Below are 15,031 nucleotides of genomic sequence, written 5' to 3'. Positions count from 1 at the left end.
AACATGGTGAAACCCCATCTCTACTAAAAATATAAAAATTAGCCGGACATGGTAACACTCACCTGTAATCCCAGCTACTCAGGAGGCTGAGGCAGGAGAGTCGCTTGAACCCAGGACATGAAGGTAGCAGTGAGCCGAGATTGCGCCACTGTACTCCAGCCTGGACAGCAGAGCAAGACTCCATCTCAAAAAAAATAAAATAACACCAAAACAACAACAACAAAAACCAAAACAAAACAACAAAGAAATTGGATTATCATTTCTGCTTCTGCATATTCCACTGAAAATTTATAAGAAAATGAGAGTGAAAATAGAAAGGTAGCAGTTGCAGTGAGCCGAGATTGCACCACTGCACTCCAGCCTGGGTGACAGAGCGAGACTCCCTCTAAAAAAAGTAAATAAATAAATAAAAGTTAAAAATATCACTCTGATTGCTGAATGGAGAATAGATTATATTGGGGGGAGGTAGGAAGCTACTCAAGAGTAGAAGAGAAGAATTGACTTCAGTACTTTAGGCAAGAAATGTTAGTGCTTGAACTAGGGTAGTGGTGGTCTGATTCCAGATATACTTTGGAGGCAGAGTTAGTAGGATTTGTTCTTGGAGTGGGGATGGGCATAAGGGAAAGTACTAAAAGATAACTTCTAGGTTTTTGGTTTGAGCAACTGGGTGAATGATGGTGACATTTGAGTAACAGTAACATTTTACTAGGGAAAGACTGGGGGCAAAACAATTGCTTTTTGGCAGGGGCAGTGAAACAGAAACAAATGTTCTGTTTTAAAAGTGTTAAGCCTGAGGTGTCTATTAGACATCCAAATTGAAATAGCCGGTAGGCACTTGAATATGTGAATCTGGAGATCGGACAGGTTAGAGCTACAGAAATTCTGAAGGCAAGGCACAGAGCTGAATTGCAAAGCCATGGAGCTGGATGCTCCTAGGGAGATAAGGGAGAGGGATAAGGGCTAAAGCTTGGCATACTCCAACAGTGGCTTTAGATTCAGCAAAGGGGAGTCAGAAGGAACCATAGAGGTAGGGCAAAAATCGATAGAGTGCTAAGTCATGGAAGCAAAGAGAAGAAAGTATTTCAAAGAAGAAATAGTCCATCTTCTATAAATTGGATATAATGAGGACAGTATTTGGGACTGTGGAAGTCACAGTTGACCTGCCTGAGTACAGTTTTAGTGGGGAGCTTCCCCAGCTCTCTACTGAATGATCTCTAATTAGATTAAATTTGATCTCTAATTAGCTCAAAGTCTAATTAGATGGGCTGAAGATGGGAAGTGAGAGATGAAGATATGTCTTTTGAGAAGTTTTATTGGGTAGGTAATAATTGAAGAATGGGAGGGGACAAAGATGTGAAGATGATGTGTAAGTGAAATCTTTATGTAAACTGCAAATGCTCTGCAAGTGTTAGGCTTATTTTGTTACAGGTATTGATCGACTTACGACCTATGCAACTTACGACCATTCGACTTTACAACCACAATCGCTAGCCACGACTGCTCCGCGTCTGGCAGCGCAAACGATGCCCAGCTGTACGTACGACAGTTTGGACCAGCTTCCGGCAGCACTACCATCTCCACGTGCATATAGCCTACTCAATTTACGACCAAATCGTGTTACGACCGTCTGTCTGAACCAATTGTGGTCGTAAGTCGAGCACTAGCTGTATTTGGTATTCAAACTCCTAGGGGAAAAAAAAGAAAAGAAAAAAGGGCCGGCCGCGGTGGCTCAAACCTGTAATCCCAGCAGGTTGGGAGGCCGAGGCGGGCGGATCACCTGAGGTCAAGAGTTCATAACCAGCCTGGCCAACATGGTGAAACCCCGTCTCTAAACAAAACAAAACAAAAGAAAAAACTCCTAGGAATTTCAATTCAGCTCAGTGTGAAGAATTACTAAAAAGCAACCACTAGGCTGGTTGCAGTGGCTCACAACTGTAATCCCAGCACTTTGGGAGGCCGGGGCGGGCGGATCACCAGGTCAGGAAATCAAGACCATACTGGCCAATACGGTGAAACCCCGTCTCGACTAAAAACACAAAAATGAGCCCGGCGTGATGGCGGGCGCCTGTAGTCCCAGCTACTTGGGAGGCTGAGGCAGGAAAATCACTTGAGCTGGGCAGGCGGACGTTGCAATGAGCCAAGATCGCACCACTCACTCCAGCCCGGGCGATAAAAACTAGACTTTGCCCCCCTCAAAAAAGAAAAAGAAAAGAAAAGAAAATTGGCCACTAGTCCTCAACTTGATGGCCATTCAGGGGCAAAGCCATCAAGCCGTTTGAAGAGCCGAAAAAGGAAGAGACGGTTGGAGAAGACGTAGTGGTTAGGGGAACGGAAAGAGGAATCGCTGTACTAATATTGTCCTTCCAAGGACACCGTAAGGCAGATCTCTAAACTGCTGCCTAGTTTTAGGGGCGGAGCCAGCAGGAAATTTAAACCGGAGCCGCGGCCGAAGACGCCAAGAGAATGATGTTGTAGTTACACAGGTGTACCCGGGACTGCGGAGTCGGGAAGAGCTCATGGAGCTCGCGAATGTAATACGGAGGCCTTTGAGGAAGGAGTACGGGGGCCGAGAAGGAGCGGGCATTTGATGAGCGAGCCGGGAAAGGGTACGGATGCCGGGAAGGGGAGAAAGAAAGGCGAAGGTGTCGTTAACAGTTGAGGCGAGGTGCGGGGTCGTGGAGGGGGCTTAGGAATTGAGCAGCGGGTAGATGCAGAAGCTGAGGAGAGTATAGAGGCTGGGAAAGAGCCACAGGAGTTGAGGGGACCGAGGAGTGAAGGTGGCAGAGGAACGTAGGGGACAACAGCCTGGAGGAAGGTATGGGGATTGTGGCCGAGAGGTCACGGCCGTTGACAGAGCGGAGTGTGAAAGGGGGCGGAGGGCATGGACAAGAGCCTGGCAGGAGGCGCGGGATGTAGGTCGGAATGGACTAGAGTCTTGTTGTTCCCGGGAGTCGCGTTTCTGTGCGCGTTTTGGGAGACGGTAGTGGGCGGGAGGGATGGAAGGTCAAAGAGTTGGTGAAGATGGTTGAGCTGCTGTTATGTCCTTTCTCAGGAGACGATTGCCTCGAGCTGGAGAGTTCCATGGCTGAGAGTAGGCCCCGGGCCCCGGACCTAGGTGGGTAACAGGTCAGAACTAGTGACATTGCCTTAGGGCCTCTTGGAAAAGATCGAGAAACGTTCACTCTGAAGTTTTCTGATCATTTAGAGTTGTTTTTGTTTTTGTTTTTTTGGTTTTTTTTTGAGACGGAGGCTCACTCTGTCGCCCAGACTGGAGTGCAGTGGCACGATCTCGGCTCACTGCAACCTCCACCTGCCGGGTCCTGGTTTAAGCGATTCTCCTGCCTCAGCCTCCCGAGTAGCTGGGACTACAGGCGTGTGCCACCACGCCCAGCTGATTTTTGTATTTTTAGTAGAGGCGGGGTCTCACCATGTTGGCCAGGATGGTCTCAATCTCTTGACCTCGTAATCCACCCGCCTGAGCCTCCCAGAGTTCTGGGATTACAGGCGTGAGCCACCGCGCCCGGCCCTGTATGCTGGAGTGCAGTGGCCCTGTTTGCTGAAGTGTTTGCTGGAGTGCAGTGGCGCCATCTCAGCTCACTGCAACCACCGCCTCCCGGGTTCAAGTGATTCTCCTGCCTCAGCCTCCCAAGTAGCTTGGATTACAGGCATGCGCCACCACGCCCAGCTAATTTTTGTATTTTTAGTGGAAACGGGGTTTCTCCATGTTGGCTAGGCTGGTCCCCAACTCCTGCCTTGTGATCCACCCGCCTCAGCCTCCCAAAGTGCTAGGATTACAGGCATGAGCCACCACGCCCAGCCCTTAGTGTTTTTATGTACTTACATTAATTTTATTTATTGATTCGAGGTCTCACTGTGTCAGCCAAGCTGATCTTGAACTCCTGGCCTCAAGCAGTCCTCTTGCCTAGGCCTCCCAAAGTGCTGGAATTACAAGTATGAGCCACCTCAGCTGACCCACTTAGTCGTGTGTGTGTGTGTGTGTGTGTGTGTGTGTGTGTGTGTGTGTGTGTGTATACACAGTATCATAGAGCGTTTTGGGATTCATGGTAAAGGTCAAGTAAGAATCATAAACAAGATTAGCAGACAGATACGGAGTCACGATAGAGTAACTTATTAAATTTATACATTATTACATTCATAGTTGTTTACAATAAAATCCTTAAGCTGAACACTGCTACCTAATTAGGTAAGTATTTTAGCACATGGCACTCGCTTCTGTACTGCCCCCTTAGTTAATACCATCTAGTTTTATTTCTAGATTGTCAACAGATATGCCATTGGCTTGTTACCTTTTAAACAGTAATATACTTCATTTACTAAGTTATTTATTCCTTCTTCCCATCTCTAGTTGCTTTTTTTGTTGTTGTTTTTTTGCTTCTGTTTCTCTGGAGAACTTTCCTCAAGAGTGTTTCAAAAGGGAATATTTTATTTTATTTTATTTATTTTGAGACAGTGTCTTGATCTGTCACTCAGGCTGGGGTGCAGTGGAGCAATCATGGCTCACTGCAGCTTCAGCCTCCCCGGGATCACCATCACACCCAACTAATTTTTTTTTTTTTTTTTTTTTTGTATAGATGAGGTTTTGCCATGTTTCCCAGGCTGATCTTCAACTCCTGGGCTCAAGTGATCCACCTTCCGTGGCTTACCAAAGTGTTGGGATTAGAGGCATGAGCCACTGCACCCGGCCCAATATTTTAGATTATACTTTTTTATATTCTTTTTTTTTTTTTTGAGACGGAGTTTCACTCTTGTTACCCAGGCTGGAGTGCAATGGCACGATCTCGGCTCACCGCAACCTCCGCCTCCCGGGTTCAGGCAATTCTCCTGCCTCAGCCTCCTGAGTCGCTGGGATTACAGGCACACGCCACCATGCCCAGCTAATTTTTTGTATTTTTAGTAGAGACGGGGTTTCACCATGTTGACCAGGATGGTCTCGATCTCTTGACCTCGTGATCCACCCGCCTCGGCCTCCCAAAGTGCTGGGATTACAGGCTTGAGCCACCGCGCCCAGCCAACTTTTTTATATTCTTAAAATTTAATCTAAGATGATTATGTATGGATTTTAGAGGGGTTTTATTTTCATTTTTATTCCAGTTTGATTTTTTTTTTGAGATGGAGTCTCACTCTGTCGCCCAGGCTAGAGTGCAGTGGCGCAATCTCAGCTGACTGCAACCTCCGCCTCCTGGGTTCAACCTCAGCCTCCTGAGTAGCTGGGACTACAGGCGTGCACCCCCAGGCCCGGCTAATTTTTTGCTTTTTAGTAGACACAGGTTTCACATTGTTGGTCAGGCTGGTCTCAAACTCCTACTTCATGATTCACCCGCCTCAGCCTCCCAAAGTGGTGGGATTACAAGCATCAGCCACTGAACCCAGCTTGCAGTTTGATGCTTTAAAAATGTTTTTTAATTATTTTATTTTAGAGACAAGAACTTGCTCTATTACCTAGGCTAGAGTGCAGTGGCCCAGTCATAGCTCACTGCAGCCTCAAAGTCCTGGATGCAACCAATTCTCCTGCCTCAGCCTCCCAAGCTATGACTATAGGTGGATATCTCCACACCTGGCTTCCTATTTGATTTTTAACATAGTTTAAAAGATTTAAAAGGCAGGCCAGTTGCAGTGGCTCACACCTGTAATTCCAGCACTTCAGGAGGTCAAAGCAGGCGGATCACCTGAGATCAGGAGTTGGAGGGTAGCCTGGCCAACATGATGAAACCCTGTCTCTACTAAAAATACAAAAAAATATTAGCTGGGTGTGGTGGCAGTCCTGTCATTCCAGCTACTTAGGAGGCTAAAGCAGGAGAATCTCTTGAACTGAGGAGGTGGAGGTTGCGGTGAGCTGAGACCACACCATTACACTCCAGCCTGGGCAACAAGAATTAAACTCCCTTTCAAAAAAAAAAAAAAAGGCCGAAGTTTATCACAAAAAAAGCAGGAGGCATGAGAGTTGCTCCCCTTTCAGGTCATCTGATTCCCACTTCCTAAGATACAAACATTTACAGCTTTTAACTATTTCTTCTAGAAGCTACCACCTTATTTCTATAATAATATGCTCATACCATTTTAATTGTTTTCAATTTTAAATTGTATCTTCTTTTTTTTTTTTATAGAGATGGGTCTCACTATGTTGCCCAGTCTGGTCTTGAACTCCTGGATTCAAGTGATCCGCCTACCTCCGCCTCCCAGAGTGCTGGGATTACAGGCATGAGCCACCACACCCGGCCAAATTTGCATTATATCTATTGACTATCTCCTATGAAAGATAAAGACTTTTTTTCTATCCCACCACTTCTCATCACACACAAACACACATACATTTCCTTCCTTTCCTCTCATTCCCCCAGTATATATGTAGTAATTTTGGTTATTTATATTGACATTATTTTCATTATGTAAACATTATTCAGCCAGGTGTGGTGGCTCACATCTATAATCCAGCACTTTGGGAGGCCAGTGTGGGTGGATCACCTGAGATCAGAAGTTTGAGACCAGCCTGGCCAACATGGTGAAACCCTGTCTCTACTAAAAATACAAAAATCAATAGTGTGTGGTAACACTTACCTGTAATCTGAGGCAGGAGAATCACTTGAACCCAGGAGGCAGAGGTTGCAGTGAGCTGAGATCATGCCACTGTACTCCAGCTTAGGCAACAGAGCAAGACTCACTCTCAAAAAAATAAAAAACAAAAAGGCCAGGCTCAGTGGCTCACGCATATAATCCCAGCACTTGGGAGGTTGAGGCAGGTGGATCACAAGGTCAAGAGATCAAGACCATCCTGGCCAACATGGTGAAACCCCGTCTCTACTAAAAATACAAAAATTAGCTGGGCATGGTGGCGTGTGCCTATACTCCCAGCTACTGGGGAGGCTGAGGCAGGAGAATCACTCGAACCTGGGAGGAGGAGGTTGCAATGAAACATATTCACCACTGAGCTATATAATAAACTAGGAAATTTTCTTTGTTGTTTATGTATGGATCATTAATTCATATCCAAACTCTTCACCAGAGTATATGCCTTCTCTCAGTACTTTCAAGCTCATCAGAGGATCTGTCAGTTTGTCTTGGAAACATACCATTTCAGTACTCCAATCTGGTCTGGCTATGTACAAGGCCTGTTGCACTGATTTCATCCTCCAATCTCCCCTCATCATTCTGTGGAATTCTTTTTGCCTCTTTCCTGTGCTGGATCCCTGTATTTTAAATTCTGTATTTTTTACACCGTGGAATACTACTCAGCCATAGAAAGGAATGAAATAACGTCTTTTGTAGCAACTTGGATGGACCTGGAGGCCATTACTGTAGGTGAAGTAACTTAGGAATGGAAAACCAAATTCCATTTGGTTCTCACTTGTAAATGGGAGCTAAGCTATAAGGATGCAAAGACATACAGAGTGATACAGTGGACTTTGGGGACTCGGTGATGGGGGAGACTAGGAGAGGGGTGAGGGATAAAAGACTACCTGTTGGGTGCAGTGTACATTGCTTGGGTGACAGGTGCACTAAAATCTCAAAATTCACTGTAGAACTCATCCATGTAACCAAAAACTACCTGTACCCCAAAAACTATTGAAATAAATACTAATTTTAAAAATGAAGTATAAGTTTGGGGAGCCCCACAGCAATATTTGGCTTTCCTGAAATTCTGTATAAATTTAGACAAGACTTTCTCTATATTTGTCCATATATGTGCCAACATGGTAACATTCTTTGTGTGTTTTTTGTATTTGTTTTTAACTTTCACTAAATGAGTAATAAGAGATATTCTTCATTCCAGCTCTACCCCTTACTAACAGTATGATCTTAGGCATACAAGATTTCTCTGTGCCTTAGTTTCCTTATCTGTAAAACAGGTATAATTTTATCTTCTTTTTAGATCTGTTGAGAGTATATTGTGCATAGCAAGTGATATGTATTTGCTATTTTTATTGCTGTTATTGTTAAAAGTTATTAAATTTTGATTTTTTGATAGAGATGGAGTCTCATTGTGTTGCCCAGGCTGGTCTTGGAAGTCCTGAGCTCCAGTTATCCTCCCACCTTGACCTCCCAAAGTGCTGGGATTACAGATGTGAGCCACCATGCCCAGCCTATTTATTTATTTATTTATTTATTTAATGGGCAGCCCCCAAACCAGAATCGGTTCAGAGAGGCTCCTATAAGAAGGCTTTTAGATTAGCTGGCTTCCGGTATTGCCCACAATATAAATCAAATCCTGTCTTTTTCTTCAGTATTCTGAAATTCCGTGACAGGGTACCTTGATATAGGACTTTTTTCATTCATGGAGCGGGTACTTAGTGGAAGCTTTCAATCCAGAACATCATTTTCTTTAGCTCTGGGAAATTTTTAGCACGATTTCTATAATATTTGTCCCTTCTATTTTCTCTTTTTTGTTTCTGGAACTTTTATCGTTTAGATATTGGATCTCATAGATTCTTCCTTTGATTTTCTTGTTTTTTGTTTTTGTTTTTGAGACCGAGTTTTGCTCTTGCTGCCCAGGCTCTGGAATGCAGTGGTGTGATCTGGGCTCACTGCAACCTCCGCTTCCCAGGTTCAAGCAATTCTTCAGCCTCAGCCTACTGAGTAGCTGGGATTACAGGTGCCCACCACTATGCTGGCAATTTTTGTATTTTTAGCAGAGATAGGGTTTCACCATGTTGGCAAGGCTGGTCAAACACCTGACTTTAGGTGATCCACCCGCCACAGCCTCCCAAAGTGCTGGGATTACAGGCCTGAGCCACCATGCCCAGCCGATTTTCTTGTTTTTCTCTCCCATTTTCCATCTATTTGTCTTGTATTCTGTTCTCTAGAAAATTTCCACAACTTAATCTCCAATTTTCATTGAATTTTTAATTTGTATAACATTTATAAATTTCCAAGAGATTTTCTTTTCTGTGTGTTTATTTTCTTACAATGTTTTGTTGTGTTTAATGCATGTAATGTATTCTCTTTCCATTCCCTTTCCTGTCCCTGAATATTAATTGTACTTTTTGTTTCTTTTTAGTTTTCTTCTGCTTCCTACATTGTCACTGTTTCCTCTTTTTTCTGTTTGTTAGCCTAATTTTTTTTTTTTTTTTTTTTTTTTTTGAGGCAGAGTCTTGTTCTGTCTCCCAGGCTCGAGTGCAGAGGTGCGATCTCGGCCCACTGCAACCTCCCCCTCCCACGTTCAAGCAATTCTCTTGCCTCAGCTTCCCAAGTAGCTAGGACCACAGGCACACACCACCACCTGGCTAATTGTTTGTATTTTTGGTAGAGACGGGGTTTCACTATGTTGGCCAGGCTGCTCTTAAACTCTCAGGATCTGCCTGCCTCAGCCTCCCAGAGTGCTGGGATTACAGACATGAGCCACTGTGCCCAGCCCTAATTTCTTGTTAGAAACTTTCTTTAAATGTCTGATGATCTTTGTTTACCTATTTATATTGAAGAGTGAGGAAAAGGGGTTGTCAACTGATAGACTTCATTGTAAGCTGGGACCTGGCAGTTTTGCGGGGGAGAGACATCAGTTGTCAATAGTTGGTATGTTTTTGTCTTGGGCTAGTCAGTTCCCTAGAGAAGAGTCCTCCAAACCTCTGTCTGGTAAGTATAAGCATCATTGTCAGCACTGGGACAAGTGACCTGTAGGTCTTACTATTCAGTATATAGACGTTCTTTTGATCCCCTATGTTTGCACCGGAGCTTTATCTTTGCTTTTACCCGTGCCCAGTGTTCCACTAGTCCAGGGATTTTTTCAGCTTTAAGACTGTTGACATTTTGGCCAAGTAATTCTTTGTTTTTTGAGGTTGTCCTGTGCTTTGTAAGATATTAAGTGGCATCCCTGGCCTCCACCCACTAGATGCCAGGAGCACATCCGCTTCCCAGTTGTGACAACCAAAAACATTTCCAGAGGTTGCCAAGTATCCCCTGGGGGGCAAAATCTCCCCCAGCTAAGAACCACAGCTGTAGCCTTCTGCTGGAGTAGGAGAGGGTTCTGAGAGTATAACTTCCTTTTAAAGGCTCTTAAATAATCTTTTTTTAGCCTACTGTTTCATTCTAGCATTCTGCTCTATATGATCCCTCTGTTCGGGAGGAGTACCCAGAAAAGAAAAAAAAAAATTATTAAAAAAAAAATAAAAGAAATATATGGTCCCTCTGATTGGGCCTTTCAGCTCTAATCAGCTTGCTTCTTGCTGGCTTAGGATTTAGCCTTCTCTCGTCTCCTGTCTGTTTTTCACTAACCCATCCAATTTCCAGCTTCCAAAATTTTATAGCATCTCTTGCCTGTTGTCATCTTCTTGCCAATCCTTACCTATTTTTATTCTTTTTCTGTCATATTAGTGAGATTTAGAGAGAGAATAGAAATCTCACATTCATCTTCCATATTTATTCAAAAGTCTGGATCATTATTTATTCCAATATTTTCTTCTCTCCATTGTTTTTCCCCCTTTGCAACTCTTCTGGTGTTGTTGACACTTCTATTCCTATCCTTTGCATTTCTTAAATTCTCTAATGTTCATTTATTTATCTCTTTGTGATACCTTGTGGAAGAGTTACTCAATTTATCAGCTCACACTGTGTTATATTAAGCTCATCTATTGATGTGAATAGATCTTTTCATTTTTAATTTTAAAATAATTTCACGCTTATAAAAACATTTCAGAAATACTCAAAGCTTCCTGTATACTCTTTACCCAGCTTCCCCCAATTTTTTTTTTTTTTTTTTTTTTGGAGACAGAGTCTTGCTCTGTTGCTAGGCACCAGGCTGGAATGCAGTGGCACGATCTCGGCTCACTGCAACCTTCGCCTCCCAGGTTCAAGCAATTCTCCTGCCTCAGCCTCCTGAGTAGCTGGGACTACAGGCGCGTGCCACCACACCTGGCTAATTTTTATATTTTTAATAAAGACGGGGTTTCACCATGTTGGCCAGGATGGTCTTGATCTCTTGACCTTGTGATCTGCCCTCCTCAGCCTCCCAAAGTGCTGGGATTACAGGCTTGAGCTACCATGCCTGGCCCAGCTTCCCCAAATATTAACATGTATGTTATAATAGTACAATTAGGAAAATCCAGGCAGGGTGTGATGGCTCACACCTGTAATCCCAGAACTTTGGGAGGCCAAAGCGGGCAGATCATTTGAGGTTAGGAGTCGAGACCAGCCTGGCCAATGTGATGAAACCCCGTCTCTACTAAAAATACAAAAAAATTAGCTGGATGTGGTGGCAGGCACCTGCAATCCCAGATGCTCAGAAGGCTGAGACAGGAGAAACACTTGAACCCAGAGGCAGAGGTTTCAGTGAGTCAAGATCACACCACTGCACTCCGGCCTGGGCAACAGAGTGAGACTGTCTCAAAATAAATAAATCTTCTTTTTCTTAACAGTTTTATTGAGTTATAGTTCACACACCACACAATTCACTCATATAAAGTGCACAATTCAGTGGCTTTTAGTGTGTTCACAGAATTGTGTAACCATTACCACAATCAATTTTAGAACACTTTTCTTACTCCAAAAAAGAATATTCATTAGCAGCCACTCCCAATTTTCTCCTGACTCCCCAGCCCTAGTCATCCACTAATCTACTTTGTGTTTAAAGACAGAAAGTAATTTGCCTCTTCTGGACATTTCATATAAATAGAGTCATACAATATGTAGTCTTTTGTGACTGATTTCTTTCATTTAGCATGATGCTTTCATGGTTCATCCATATGGTGCCATGTATAAGTACATCTTTCCTTTTTGTTGTTGAGTAGTATTCCATTATATAGATGTACCACATTTTGTTTATCCTTTCATCAGATGGACGTATGAGTTTCCACTTTTTTTTTAAATGACACAAAATGTTGTCAGTTATTAGGTTCTTAAGAAATTCAGAACACCAATTTGTGAGGACAAATTCCATTTGTCAGGGCAAACACAGATCACAGGTATCCCTGGAGCTAAGAAATAGCTTTGATTTTTTTGTAAAACATGTGAGGCCACAGCTTTCTGATAAATCTTGCGCTGCTCTGTAATCTATTTCTCTTTTTCTGTGTCAAAGTCTCACCTTCCTGTTGTCTAGCCATCTGCATCTTCTTTATTTCTTTCTTTCTTTTTTTTCTTTTTGCACCCTCTGTGACTCTAGCCAAAGATGCAACTTCTTAAAGTAAGCACCAGTAAGACGTTCTGCAATTTTTACATTGCTGCTATCAATTTTGCTTGAGGTGGCAATAAGAGATTTCTGGTGTGTTCCTCGTAGAGGAACTTGATTGAGGACCTCTCCCAAGTAATAAGCCACTAGTGGCTGGGTGTGGTGGCTCATGCCTGTAATCCTGGCACTTTGGGAGGCTGAGGTGGGCGGATCACCTGAGGTCAGGAATTCAGACCAGCCTGACCAACATGGAGAAACCCCATCTCTACTAAAAATACAAAATAAGCTGGGTGTGGTGGCACATGCCTGTAATCCCAGCTACTCAGGAGGCTGAGGCAGGAGAATTGCTTGAACCCAGGAGGAAGAGGTTGCAGTGAGCCAAGATCACACCATTGCACTCCAGCCTGGGCAACAAAAGCGAAACTCCATCTCAAAAAAAAAAGCCACTAGCCAGCTGCTCCTGGAAAACCACCCTCTTGCCTCTATGGCTTCCAGTGAGGATGATCAGAATGGTCCTGGAGGTAATGCTGGCTACGTTTTCTCACATGCTGACTGAAGGGTCAGTTTTTGCCATGGCTCAATAGCTTTTGAGGCACATCTTCAGTAGGATAATACCTAGGCATTTTATGAAGTTTAACCCCCTGGTACCACTGTTCTTGTCAACACCATCTGGTTTTGTAACAGTTTTAAGAACTTCTTTTCTTTTCACCCTTGAATTTAGCAACTGATTACTTCCTGTACATGGCCTTTCTGGAATACATAGCAGATTGGGAATATCTGTAATTCCTCTCACAAGAACAGGATTTCGGCTGCAATGGGCTTCCACTTCTTTGGCTTTTTAGCCTTGAGGTTACCCTTTTTCACCTTGTCACCAGCATCAGCCTTCTTGGCTTTGGGTTTCTTCTCTTTAGTGTCTGGCTTCTCAACTCTTTCACCTATCATCTTGCAAGATGGGAAAGACTCCGCTTTTAGGCTCTATTATTAATATTGCTATAAGCATTCGTTTACACATTTTCATGTCGATGTGTTTTCATTTCTCAAGGGGATACCTGGGAGTAAAATTGCTGGGTCACATGGTAATTCTGTGTTTAACCTTTTAAGAAACTAGCACATGGTTTTCCAATGTGACTACACCATTTTATATTCCCTCCAGAAGTATATGAGATTTCCAGTTTCTCATATTCTCACCAACACTTGCTATTATCTGGCTTTTTTCTTCTATTTTTTTTTTTAAAGACAATTTTGCTTTGTCTCCCAGGCTTGAGTGCAGTAGCGTGATCCCAACTCATTGCAACCTCCTTGTCCTGGATTCAAGCAATTCTCTACCACAGCCTCCTGAATAGCTGGGATTACAGGTGTGAGGCACCTGCCCGGTTATTTTTTTTTTCTTTTTTTTGAGATGGAGTCTTGCCATGTCCCCCAGACAGGAGTTCAATGGTGCAGTCTTGTCTCACTGCAAATTCTGCCTCCCGGGTTCAAGCGATTCTCCTGCCTCAGCCTCATGAGTAGCTGGGATTGCAGGTGCCTGCCACCATGCCTAGCTAATTTTTTGTATTTTTAGTAGAGACGGGGTTTCACCATGTTGGCCAGGCAGGTTTTGAACTCCTGACTTCCGGTGATCTGCCCGCCTCAGCCTCCCAAAGTGCTGGGATTCCCGGCATGAGCTACCGAGCCTGGCCTATTTTTTGTATTTTTAGTACAGATGGGGTTTCACCATTTGGCCAGGCTGGTCTCGAAGTCCTGATCTCAAGTAATCCACCTGCTTCAGCCTCCCAAAGTGCTGGGATTACAGGTGTGAAACACTATGCCCAGCCAAATATTATATTTTTCATTTTCATTATCTCCAACTAATTCTTTTTTTGTTTTTTTGAGACAGAGTCTCCTTCTGTCACCCAGACTGGAGTGCAGTGGCATGATCTCAGCTCACTGAAACCTCTGCCTCCTGAGCAATTATCTTGCCTCAGCCACCCAAGTAGCTGGGATTACAGGCGTGCACCGCCATGCCCAGCTAATTTTTCTATTTTTAGTAGAGACAGGATTTTGTCATTTTGGCCAGGCTGGTCTCAAACTCCTGGATTCAAGTGATCCACCCACCTCAGCTTCTGAAAGTGCTGCAATAACAGGTGTGAGCCATCATACCCAGCCTAATTCTTCTTTTCTTTATTTTCTTTCTTTATTTTTTTTTTTTTTTTGAGACAGAGTTTCACTCTGTCACTCTCACCCAGGCTGGAGTGCAATGGCACAATCTCAGCTCACTGCAACCTTCGACTCCCTGGTTTAAGCAATTCTCCTGCCTCAGCTCCCAAGTAGCTGGGATTACAGGCATGCACCACCACACCCAGATAATTTTTGTGTTTTTAGTAGACACAGGGTTTCACGGTGTTGGCCAGGCTGGTCTTGATCTCCTGACCTTGTGATCCATCCGCCTTAGCCTCCCAAAGTGCTGGGATTGCTGGTGTGAGCAAACCGCATTCAGCCTAATTCTTTTCTTTAACTGTTGTTCTGCTTTATGTTTCAGTATCCTCCCTAGACTTTTTGAGGATATTTATTGTACTTTAAAGGCTTTTCTTTTTCTTATCTGGCTTATTATTATGACAGATAGACAGTCTTTACCAGAGAAAGTTTCTTTGGTAGTGCTTGTTTTCTTCAGTTGCCTCATGTTTTTGTATACACAAATGTTCCCTTGGGACATTAGCCATTCTGATTGGTAACATGCTCCTAGAAGGAAGAAGGCTTATGCCCTATCATGTGTCACTCCATTGAGTTTAGGGATTGGAGTCTGCACAGAAAGGAAACGACCCCACTATGGTGCAGAGTCCCTGGAATATGGGCTCATTCACTGTCTGTTTGCATCAGCATTCTGTTACCTCCAACACACACACACACACACACACACACACACACACACACACACACACA

The 15,031-nt window shown here is 43.7% G+C and overlaps 1 protein-coding gene across 7 annotated transcripts in view; it reads left to right on the top strand.

The window, feature by feature from the left end:
• Positions 1–2,254: 2,254 nt before the first annotated feature.
• Positions 2,255–15,031, top strand: part of LOC116543935 (protein DBF4 homolog B-like) — a 35,581-nt gene continuing 22,804 nt past the window's right edge. For 2 of the 7 annotated variants that reach the window (XM_032269956.1, XM_032269951.1), the window contains exons 1-2: positions 2,257–2,606; positions 3,053–3,115. In XM_032269956.1, the coding sequence (XP_032125847.1) occupies positions 2,588–2,606; positions 3,053–3,115 (82 nt within the window). In that variant the 5' untranslated portion in view covers positions 2,257–2,587. The other 5 variants (XM_032269955.1, XM_032269958.1, XM_032269952.1 and 2 more) reach the window with 5 other exon arrangements.

This window comes from Sapajus apella, unplaced genomic scaffold (genome assembly GCF_009761245.1).
Source record: "Sapajus apella isolate SASKATOON/1434 unplaced genomic scaffold, GSC_monkey_1.0 scaffold201, whole genome shotgun sequence".
Taxonomy (NCBI): domain Eukaryota; kingdom Metazoa; phylum Chordata; class Mammalia; order Primates; family Cebidae; genus Sapajus; species Sapajus apella.
Note: the sequence above shows the minus strand (reverse complement) of the source record. Positions and strands in the feature narration are given on the sequence as shown.